The sequence below is a fragment of the Clarias gariepinus genome, chromosome 22 (genome assembly GCF_024256425.1).
Source record: "Clarias gariepinus isolate MV-2021 ecotype Netherlands chromosome 22, CGAR_prim_01v2, whole genome shotgun sequence".
Classification (NCBI taxonomy): domain Eukaryota; kingdom Metazoa; phylum Chordata; class Actinopteri; order Siluriformes; family Clariidae; genus Clarias; species Clarias gariepinus.
Window position 1 is genome coordinate 19,862,501 of NC_071121.1, and position 12,500 is coordinate 19,875,000.

Below are 12,500 nucleotides of genomic sequence, written 5' to 3' on the forward strand. Positions count from 1 at the left end.
AATGGTGGCGTAGTGGTTAGCAATGTGGCCTTGCAGCTCCAGGGTCGAGGGTTCGATTCCTTCATTAGGTCTGTGTGGGTGCCGAGTGCATGTTCTCCCAGTGCTCGGTGGGTTTCCTCCAGGTACTTAGGTTTCCTCCCACAGTCCAAAGACATGCAGATTAAGTGTTCAGGTTTAGTGCCCTGTGTGTGTGCACCCTGTGATAAATTGCTGCCAGGGTGTATCCCGCCTCATGCCTCACAGTACATATATAAAATGAATGAATAAAAGAATTACTTTCATCAATTGAAGTTGGACCAGCGTTCATCACATGATGTTAAGTTAATGTAAAACTCCAAGACAGTGAGTAGGTTTACATGCACAGTCAAGTCGAACTACATTGGTTATACTGTACCTCAACTTTGCCATTTTATTGAACTATAGAGTCCTTGTCTTGTTATACAAACATGACAACAGAATCGTTCTACAGTATGCCTTTATTTGTCACATATCCATTAAATGAAATTCTTTCTTCGCATATCCCACGTAACTGGGGTCAGAGCGCAGGGTCAGCCACGATACAGCCACGATACCTGGAGCAGATAGTGTTAAGGGCCTTGTTTAAGGGCCCAACAGTGGCATCCTGGTGGAGCTGGGGATCGACCCGCCGATCTTACGATCAGTAACTCAGTTCCTTAGCCCTCTGAGCCACCTCTGCCCCGGTGGTGGTACAGTATGCCCGCTTTCAGCTTGTTAGTATTATATTATCATTTTGCTGAACTATTACATCACGTGGTGAAACCTTTACAGCTCTGCACATTTCATACGTGTGGTACTTTTTGTACAAATGAGGCGCATGCTATCCCTTCTGTTTACGGTGCTCTCAGAAGGCAGAACGCGACGCCATGTTGTTTGCGGCGGCTTCTGATATTTCTTATTTTGTTCAACTTACTGTATGTGTCAAAGCATTGAGCGGAATCTGGGGAGCATGTGCAGAACGTCCGGGCCTATTTCTGTGTCAGATTGAGTTATACGTGCCGGAGTAACTAAAAAAATACTGGACAACTGCAATTTACCAAACCAATAGACCAGGAAGCAGCCAAAACAGGAAAAACCCTCAGTCTCGGCTGTACGAGCGTATCAAGACCCTAGAGACATGCACACCGGCGCAGTCTCGATGTTGTGGTTTGGTCGAACACCATAACCTGATTAAAACCATGTGACAAACTCGAAAAGGCTTTACAGGACAAGGGCTATGTACAGTACAGCCTAGTCACATTCCTGTTGAAAATTTTCAGAATTGGTGTAAATAGATGCCCCAGTTACAGCGACTAATATTTATTCCTACTGTATGTACAGTAAATATGTGCATTATGTTTTAAGACCAACTTTCCTTTAAATAATTTTGGCTTACAAAGGGTAATATTGTGCTGCACTGGATATGTGTGTGAGTTTGAATAGTTATACATATTGAAAACTTTTCCAGTACATGCACACACACTAGCAGACACTTTTGCACACTCTTGCAAGCTGCTCACAGTAGGAGAACAGGCTTCATTGTGTTCGCTCGCTGTGTTGAGTGACTGTGGCGTGTGGTCAATGTCAGCGTGGACAACACACTGGCCAACAGCTGCTGCAGTTTGCCCCAAACTTCTTTCTTCTCATTTATAACCGCCACCTCACACAGACACACACTCTCACACACACCTGCCGAAGTATTATCATCATGCTTAGCAGCTGTCTCTCCGCCATTACTTTTTTATCAGCTTCTCACATATCCATACATCTGGCTCAGCCAGAGTTCGTCTGAACTAATATTCCTCCCCGACAAGCGTGCTGAGAGAAGCAGCCTCGCTTATCAGCGGCGTCCACTCACGTTGCACACGAGGCTCAATCCCAAAGACTAGACCAGAAGCCTCGGCTATGACAAAGTGTCATCTGGCAGCTGGCCAGTTCGTCTTCGGGTTATTGCATCGCGAGGACGGTGTCGGGAGCCGCTGAGAGCCGCTGGCCTCTCTGCTTTGTTAGTTTTGGCCCCCGGTGTGAGTGTTTGTTAGCAAACGCCTGATGTGATGGACTCATTACTTTAGACCACCTGTTTGTCCTGGGGCACAGGGAGAGGAAGAAGAAAGAAAGCGAGCTTTACCCGCAGTCAGCTTTCATATCTGGTGTTGAATGACACTATATGAGAATATAAACAGTGTCTCCGCACGTGTGTGTGTGTGTGTGTGTTTTATCCAGCTTAAGTGAGAGTCTTGCTCGCTTAAGACAACAGAAGTGCTGTTCATCTTTGTCATGGCGACATGGCGAGGGCTCTCTTCTTTATTCAAACACACTAATGATATTTAGCACGGTCATACAACACACACACACACACGCACACACACACACACACTTATAAGTATTATTCACCCCATCCTGTTACTCATACTGTGGGCTTAACCTTCTTAAAGCTTACTTTTGTTCTTTTGAACACATGGTGTAAATGAAAGAAAAGAATCAGCCTTGGGTTTTTCTAGCTCTGTTTTCCTCGCACAAGGGTGCACAGACATATCAGACTAAAGCTCTGTCCACTCCGAAATGTCTAAAAATCTGTCCTTGTTACTTACTGAGAAACTCCAAGACAGCATAAAGACAAAAAAAGCATTTTGTAATTTCAATGTAAGGAAATTGATGATGAGACAGTGATTAACACTGACAGAGTGAGGAATAAATCACTGTAAGATCTGTACAATTAAACTGATAAGTGCCGCACTCATACATTTTGGCCTCATGCATTATCATATACTTTATTTAAAATAAGCATCTTACTTATATAACCAGTATGAAAGCAACACTTCTTTTTCTCCTACTAATAAAAAAAACCTTGAACATTTCTTCAACAATACTGTTGTTTTAAATTTCACAAACAGCAGTACTCCAGTTTCTGAGTGATTGTAGCTGGTAGGCAATAAAATGTGATTAAACAAACCAATGGGAATATTTGTGTTTAAATAAAGATGAGTTATAATTAAAACTTTAATGTTCTGCTCAGCCTTTTCGTAGAGCACATTTTGAGTCCCTATGTTATAAATTCCATTCTGTGTATAAGTTAACCTGATTGGGCCATCTCTACCACTCGGTTGAGGTATGCTATGCTAAAGAAAAAAATGCACTAGTGTCTTTAAATTGTGTCTTTCAAATAGCTTCTTAGCATTTCATGAGAAAGAAAACAAAGTGGAATTAATAGAATTAATATATATATTTGATTTTGTATATGAAGAGGCCTATACAAAAACATGAATAAATAAATAAATGAAAGTTTGCACTAAGGAGTATGTAAAAGTGATATTACTTGTATACTTATCTCAACACTCTTGTCTTGTAGCGAATATAAAACTGTACAATGCTAATTACGCTAGCATGTCTATGAAATTTGAAATGTTATGCTAATAACAAGCTAAAGTGCTCTAAAGACTAGCTAAAGTTAGCTGCTACTGTATTTAATCATAAATATAATACATTTATGAATAAATATTTATGAAATATTATATTATAGTATATTAGTATCATAATTTTTACAAATTGTGTTCCCTGCAGAGTTTCCAAAGAAAGTGGTTCTGATTTTGTAGCTTAGCTATGATCATTATTAGTATTATTGTTGTTATTGGTATTATTATTATTATTGTTGTTTTTGTTATATTTCTAGCTGCAGTACACCATATCTAACTGTTCGGCTGTATACACTATACTGAATATAGTTGACACCTATGATATATGTGTCTTCTCCCCACAAGGCATCATTTTGCCAGACCTGGGTGAACTTTTTAAATTCAAAAACCTGTAAAAACCTTTACACAATAATTCATATGAAAACATATGAACTTCAATCCAGACATCAAGTTTAATTAATTAAAGCCAACTGCCGCCCTTTAGGTTTTATTTATGCTGAAACAATGGATATGTCTGAGAGAGGGAGAGTGAGTGAGAGAGTGAACACTATCCAGGTGCACTTTAAAGGTCTCTTATCAGTGGACAAGAAGGGCACACAGCAGGTTGAGCTGACATCATCAGAAAAGCAGGTTAACACTGAGCAAATGTATTAAAGTGAAAAAAGGAGCGAAAGAGAGGCGTAGGCCAGTTGTCACATCAGGGCTTCACCCCAGCATGTCAAGCATGTGCAGACTGGCCAGGGGCAATGTGGCTGAGTGAAGCCAAGTGGCAGCTCTCTATCTCACATGCCATCTGCACTTCTGATTGGTGCGTGTATGTGTGCGTGTGTATTTACGAGCCACCACAGTAGGTGATAGGAAAGTTTTATGCATCTTGTTAGCAATTAAAGATTAATTACTTTCATAACCATAAAGCACTTTGCCCACAAGCAAGAAGACTAATGTGAATGATGTGGGCTTAGAACTGCACCCTGGGTACCGGAACGCGAGTGTTTTCCCTGTAAAAGTGAAGCACCACTGAAATAATCATTCGAATGTATCAATATAATGCCAGCACTTAACTCTCTTTTAACAACAGCCTGTTTTTCCTCAAAGTTATAGTACTGACATTGCAGCACGTATGATCATCCATGTGTGTGTGTGTGTGTGTGTGTGTGTGTGTGTGTGTGTGTGTGTGACTCATACCTGACGGCACAAATGCACTGTATCTGTACAATGGATTACTGTTTTGGCTACAGCCTCTTTAGCAAAGCTCCCACAGCTGTGCTCACTGGTGTTCATCTCTCAGATAAGCTTTAACACACACACACACACACACACACACACACACACACACACACACACACAAAAAAAGCACCAGTTGCTCCTGCTGCACACGCTTCTGACCACCTGTCAACCACCCCTGAACCAGAACACACACATGCACACACATGGCCATTAAAATCCTCATTGTCCATGGCGCTCCTGCGTGCTACATTGTGTTTAGCCACCGGTGTTATGCATTATGGATAAAATGCATGTTGTGATTTATTTTTTTTTCCTGCTGGCTCTGCCCTCCTGAGATGATAAAAATCGATATTCCTTCTGTCTAACCCTTATCTACTTTCCACTAGATCCAATTAACTTCCTTTGAACGCCCGCTGTTGGATTTGACCAGCAATGAAAAGCTTGCTTTCAGCTCAGCGAGAAGTCAATGAAAGTTCACATTTTGTGCCTTAGTCGCACTTTCCAATGAACGCCACGTGTGATCGTGTCACTTGTATGATCTGTTCATCACATCTCATCTGATTGGAACAGATTGGACACATGTGTGTGTGTGTGTGTGTATCCGTGTGTGTATGTCGGTGAGCAGGCTCTGACAGCTGCCGTCTGATCTTCACAGGTGACGCAGGTACCCGTCGAGTCATGCGAGCAGTATGGAACGTGTCACGAGTGTCTGAGCTCTGGAGACCCGCACTGCGGCTGGTGTGTGCTGCACAACATGTAAGTACTCTTCCTACACCACACACTCGCTGTGCTTTCGATTAGACCATGACAATATCAGAGAGCTCACTGTGTCAGTCTGTCTGAGATCAGTCGCTCGCTTCATCACCTCCTCCCCTTCTCTTTTCTGTTGATCGTTCCAACTCAGGACGACATCAAACACAAATAACTTTAGTGGAAATAAAAATATATTTATGACTTAAATCATGTAATGTTTCCTACAAACTTTTGTATTGCTACAAACCTTTATTAAACTTTAGAGACCTTTGTGGGTAAGATTCCCCGTAGATATAGTTTAAAAAAAGAAAAAAGGATTTGCTATAGAATTGATCACTTGTGCAATCATGTGAAATAGTTTTAGAAGGAAAGAAGTCAACAGCACTGATAAGCAGATTATATGTAATATTTTTAAATTTGATTGTTTGAGAAAACGAGTGTTTTGAATTGTTTGGTGGTTTAATAGGTCATGTTTTGGGTGTCCTGTAGATGTATGAATTTTTTTTTTTTTTTTTTTGCATTTTTTGTTCATGCCTTCTTTGGACTACAATACTGTTTGGTACCTTCTCAATTTTAAAGCTAACTAGCAACACAGCTGGACACTCCATGCTGATTGTAAGATGTAATGTTTTTTTTTTTTTTCGTACATAATATGTACTGTACTGTATATTCCAGTATAATACTAGAGCCATCCCGCATTTCGACCTGATCATCAGTCATCATCTGCACCTGTTTCTCACTGGTAAAGCTTGTATAACATGACAAGGAAAAAACATTGGTATTGGTCAGGTACAGTACAGGGCCTGGACCGAAAAACTTCGTTCTTCGGGATGGCTGAAGAACTATTCCTTAAGATTACATAAAAAATAGAAGAACGTCTGGCTCTTTAGGAGCAAAATGTGAACAAATGAGCGGTGGCTCTAGTCTTTTGCACAGTACTGTACATTGTACTGTATAACATTTAATATCAGCCAGATGTTCTGTATTCAAGGCTTAACAGCAGTTCAGTTGTGTGAGTTTTACATTTTTTAGAGGATCAGAGCTCACTGCTTTTAGAGGTCACTGAATGCTCAAGTCTGAAAGGCACACTTTGCTACTCGTATTTTGTACTAATAACATTAATAACAACGATAACATGATGTAAAAGGAGATTTGAGTGCAAATATGGCAACACTGGTGATTTAAGTGTCAGCTGCTCGGACACACGTCCTGCACATCACACATCAGTTATGCCCAAACATGCAGTACAAATGTAACATGTCAACATGTAACATGCTCTAATTTTTTGCAGCAGTAAGTCAAGGAATTAAATACAAAGGGGTAAGTGGCAGGGCAAGTAAATAAAAACAGTAAAGCTGAATTCGCTAAACTTTTTTTTCTGAAAGTTATGCCTGTGTATAATAATAATAATAATAATAATAATAATTATTATTATTATTATTATTATTATTATTATTATTATTATTATTAAAGCTAAAAATATATACCTGTTCTCCAGTCACACCAGCAGGAAGTTATGTAAATGTTTCTAATAAAATCATTTTGTAAAACTGAATGACAGTAAGACCTTTTAATTAACCTGAGGGTCGTTGAAAAACCTTTTCTGGTCATGTCATTTAAGCACGTTTAATGGAGCCCGTTGATAAACATGTAGTTCATTCCAGATCTGCTTTGACTGTAAGGGTTTATAGTGTTCTATTATTTTAGGAATGTTGCCTGTAAGGCAAGTTCCCATGCTGAAAAAAATTATCCTTATATCTTATTAATTAAATAAATAAAATTGCAACACTGAAAAGCAGACAAAAAACTTTCTTTTATGATATGAAATGATTCATCCATCCATCATTTACACCAATTAACCGTTACATCAGCACCACCACCAGGTAAACTAAACAGCATTGATCACCATCTACAGTATACCCCAGAAAACTGCTGACAGAATCATGTGCTCCCAAGGCTCACCATGCCTACTGGGTAACGAAGGCCGACCCTCGATACAATTCCACAAAAACGGCAGTACAGAATAGATTGCCAAAGGCACCAATACATCCCTGTTTAATCGAACACCCATGGAATGCACAGCACAAACGCGTCCAGACCCCACCTGCAGCCTACAGCACCCAAAAGCTAATGTCCTGGAGCTAGAAACCACATGAGGCCCTGGGGAGCTATGCGCTGAGGTGCCAGCACCACCCCAGCAGAAGGCTCACCCACAACGTAGGTGGGTCATTGTTATGGTTGATCAGTGCATACTGCTTATCCTTAGTATAAAAAGCCTAGGCAATTTAGTGCAGGACGCAGGGGACACTCTAGACGTGGTGCCACCTTACTGAGAACGCGAACACACACACAGTTATACATTATGACAAATTTGGAATCAGCCTTTGGACTCACGAGGAGACCATACAAACTCCATGCACACAGACCGGAGGCGAGATTTGAACTCCCAACCTCTAAAGATGAATAGCTCATGCTCCGTCTCTCTTAGACTCATCATAGTGTCTGTTGAACACAAAAGCACTTAGCACTCGGTTAAAAGAGTAATGACCTGAGAAAGATCTCAGTAATTTAATACACAAGTACGTATTGACACCAAAGCTGAAGGCTTCTCTTCTACATGCAGCTGTATACAGTTCCAGCTTTCAGTGATGATACTGGTGCTCAGCGCGATGATTCAACTGTTAAAATGTCGCACTCAGATTTACACACGCACACATTGAGCAGACGTGAGATTTGGTAACACCTTCCGAAGATGCAACTGATGATTAGAAAAACTGTCAGTGCAATGTGTGTACACTCGCTTTGCCAATGAGATTTGAGCATATCATGAACGTCCCCTGGTGCAAATAATTTAATTCGTCATGTTGGCGTGTTGTTACACTCGAATTTTCTCACTCTGTTTTATTTTTAGCCAGGCTCCTTTGTGCTCTGTCATTCTGTGTAAACGCATTACACTGACCAGATGTGTGCAGGACGCCGTTTCTGTGGCTTTCTTTTTTCACTTTCACATGTTCTGAGCTTTGAAAAGAAAAGAGGTTTACACACATGGTGACATACAGCACAGGGGCTGTCACTGTCACCTGGTGGCTGATGCATGTTACTACACCCGGCTTCATCGGCTCCAGTCTGCAACCCGGTGCCAATTTAAAAATTTCCAAATTTAACCGATTTTTTTTTTTTCCCAAGGGACGCATTAACAACACGTATGTATGTAACTTCCTAGTTCTCGTCTCCTCTCCCCGCTGGCACGCCCGAACAGAGCTTCATCCTAATAACAGTCAGCTCGAACTACTAGCATTTTGCTAATGGTGGCAGCACTGTGAAGAGTGCACTTAAAGTAATTTGCGTAGCCCTTGCGGCGCCATTGGGGACAAATAACAGCTCGAGTGCCAGGTACTTTAGCGTGTCGCTTCAGCGTGCCAGAACAGGTGCTGTTAGTCTCGGCGTGCGTAAATACATTTAATTTTAGAAATTCATTGTTTCTAGTGAGTGTTTATATTTATACAGATGAGACGGTGCACCTCTCATAAAGTCTGTGTGTGATACACAAATCCCCATATGCACGTTCACACACCTGTCGTAGTGTCTGCAAAGTCTGTAGAATCAGCCGTCCGCCCACAGAATTTACACACACATGCACGGAAATCTATCTTGATTGTGTTTTAGGATGCTATATGGAATTGACACAATGTTATCCAAAATGTTGTTGATCAGCCAAATTTCCCTTTGCACTGCCGCTGTTTATTGGAATTCTGTCCCCTGAAATCTTATTATGTTCCTGAAAAAACAACACCACACAAAATGATTTTACGTGCATTGCAGCACAGCAGTGTTTCTTGTCTATTCGGTACCGCTGCCCTGTGTTGTTTTCCCATCTCATTCTCCTTTCAGGTTTTTCTCCTTCTTTTTCTCCATCTGTCTCTCCTACCACCTTGTCATCGTTCCCTCAGCCTCAGACGCAGCCACATCGGGCACATTTTCCACAATTTATGTTGTCTTGATAAAATTAGCCTTCCCTCTCTAGCTGTCTCTTTCATTTCTCTCTCGCGCGCTTCTTCCGTCATCACTCTCGTCTCCTGGCTCATGTCTGCTTGTTTCTCACTCCTGCAGACCCCTTTAAGTGTCTCTCTCTCCCTCTCTTTCTTAATATGCCAGGAAAGAGAGAAAGAGAGCGGTAAAAAGAGGGATGGCTCTCCATGCATAATCTCTCACACCTTTGAAGCTGTGAATTGGTCTCCCTCGTTCTCTCTGCTGTACGTTACACGCTCGCCTCTCCTCAATAGCGCTGCTTTAATGCTACTCTGGGCCTCGTAATTAGCTACATGGCAGCACATTAGCATGATGCAGCACGAGCGACGAGCAGCACATTGAAGCAAGTGGTCAAAACTAGAGCTTCTTTGCGTCATACCCCTCCCTTACGACCACCACCGCCGCCGCCGCCACCACTCTCCGTCCTCCGAACATCGTCACAGAATGGCGCGATCCGCTGACGGCCCCTGTAATTACCAGCAGCTGCTGCCTGACGATTGAAAGGAGAAGCAGAAGAAGAAAGAGCGAGCGGAGTAGAGGGTGACGGCCAGAGAAACGAGTCTGATTTTGGCACGCCAGGGCCACACAAAAGCATCCAGCGTTTAGATTGCAGTTGCAAACACGCTTTTGTCTCAAGCGCACTCGAGTCTCATGGGTGTGGATAAGAGCAAGCTTCAAGCGTGGTCCTCATTATGCACACACTCGTTCCCGAAGCTCAGACTCTAAAGATTTTCCCGCTTGTTGTCCTCATTCAGGCCATTCACAGGCTGCAGGAGGGTGGCTGGAGGATGGAGAGAAAAGAAAGAAGGATGAAGGGCATAAAAACTGAGAGAGAGAGAATGAGAGAGAATAGGATTGTATAGTCGGTTTAAACCCATTGATGCAGACTCTAACATTTTGCATGGAATAAACTATATTTTTAAATATTGAAATAACCAGATAAAGTGATAGATCTATCTATATAGGAATCATTTATATGTAACAATTATTTTCGATGACGTATTCTTTATTAACTTTAGAACCTAGATAACCAAGATAACCTCATCATTAGAGACAATGTTTAATCCCTTGTTCCTTTGTAGAGATTACCTCGCCAGTGCTTAATTTGACTCCTCTCAGTCACTGGGGTGTGCTTCCATTTTTTTCTCACTTTTTTTTTTTTTACCTATGTCAAAAAGAAATGAATCAACTGGCTGCTGGTTTTTTCTTTTCTCTTACATTTTAGTTAACAATAAAATTCAATAAAATCTCCAACAAGTAAAATGTAAATTTCTAACACAACACAGTCTTTTCTAGTTCATGTAGGTTCCTCCATTCTGAATTTACATCACTGCTCACCCCAAGGTCAGTGTACTAACAGGTGTCAGCTTTCATATTCAAACTTTTTTTTTTCTTTTTGGCCAGCACCATTATCCCTTTGCTCAGACTGCCAGCTGAGAGTTGATTTTTGGCATATTCAGTTTGGAATCAGATTTCTTTATGTAGGCTGACCAGTAAAAAAAAAACAAAAAAAAAGGGAATCTGATCTTTGCAAATCTGTTGGAAGTCGGATTCCCAAAGATGTGTCTCAGTCCGAAAGCTCTACCTACTCAAATCAAATTTTCAAACTGCCCATTACGCCAACCCCCAAATGCAGCGCAGAGGTTCAAGTCCACACAACCAAGTGGTATGGACATGGATCCATGGTTGAAAAATGAGCAGGGAGACGATGCAAGAAATGAAAAGGTCTTAGGCACCATATTATATTCTGTACCTATTTTGTTATATATGTTTATCATGTCTGCATAATTATTTAGAAAATCATTCAGCATTTCCATATATAACTTAAAAATTAAGGAATAAATAACATTACAGGAGAAGATATGCATGGCTGTAAAGAAAAGATTTTGTAAAAAAAACCTAATGTACTGTACGCTACTGGGATTTGCATAAAAATAGAAAGGAGTGAGTGTGACAAAGTTAACAGAAGAACTCATATTCTCCAGCATGTTCAGTAAAACCTAACAGCTGTTTTCTTATAAAACTCCACAAACCTGTCCGTCTAAAACTCCTCATTTTAAGCAATGAGTTTTTACTCCAAATATTGACTGTTTATTTTATTGCTCTTTATTGCTGTTTGTTTTTTAAAAGCATCTTTTGCTGACGCCATTTTTTTGTATTTGCCCAAGACCTTTGCACAGCACTATACTGTAAGTAAAATAGTTGATAGATTTTTACTAAACATGCTGGAGAGTATGAGTTCTTCTGGTAACTTTGTCACACTCACTCTTTTCTCTTTTTACTGTATGTAATTCCCAGGAGCGTACATTAGGTTATTTGTTTCCATCAGAAAACTGGTCTGTCTCGTACTATATGGAAATACTGAATGATTTCGTACATAATTATGCAAACATGATAAACATATATAACAAAATTTGCAGCATATAATATGGAGACTTTTGCACAGTACCGTAATTAGTATTTTGTTGGAGGTTAAGTCGCTATGCTTTACACGGTCACGCAGGGTAATTTTCTGCATTCGGCACAATTATTGCTAAGTATATAAAGGACGCTTTTTTGACTTTTCCATGCAGCTAAATGTAACCATGTTTTCAGAAAGAGCAGCTGGTTTGACCACTGTATGGAACCGGGGAACAATAGTCTGATAGTGACGTGTCTGATACTGTAGCACTTTGGGGAATGCATCAGTACAGTTTGTAGCTTATTCATAATTTGCTTTAAGTGTTAAATATCTAGGTTAGAAAATTAACAGTTTTTCTTTTAATTTCACCTCCAGGAATAATTTGTTCGCATTTCTTACCCCACTGAAGAATTTAACAATAACTATCTGATGTGTGATCACTTTCAGCTTGGTTCACACACTGCTTGCTTATTTACACAATTAGTACATTTCCTGTAGTTGCTCTTTTGTTCATCGGTGTGTGCTTTTTTATCGTTGTATTGCTTTCCTCCAATATAAAGAAACACACACACGTGTAAATGTATAAACAAGTCCTGAATTATTGTTCCGCATCCTGATTGTTTTCATTTGAATAGCATTTGCGTTATTCATAGTTAACATGTTCCCACAGCAGGCAACAC

The 12,500-nt window shown here is 40.5% G+C and overlaps 1 protein-coding gene across 3 annotated transcripts in view; it reads left to right on the top strand.

Annotated features, from left to right (window-relative positions):
• plxna2 (plexin A2) overlaps positions 1–12,500 on the top strand; it is a 225,150-nt gene that overhangs the window by 122,714 nt on the left and 89,936 nt on the right. For all 3 annotated transcript variants that reach the window (XM_053482589.1, XM_053482588.1, XM_053482590.1), the window contains exon 5: positions 5,293–5,393. In XM_053482589.1, coding sequence (XP_053338564.1) covers positions 5,293–5,393 — 101 coding nt within the window. The remainder of the gene's footprint in view (positions 1–5,292; positions 5,394–12,500) is intronic.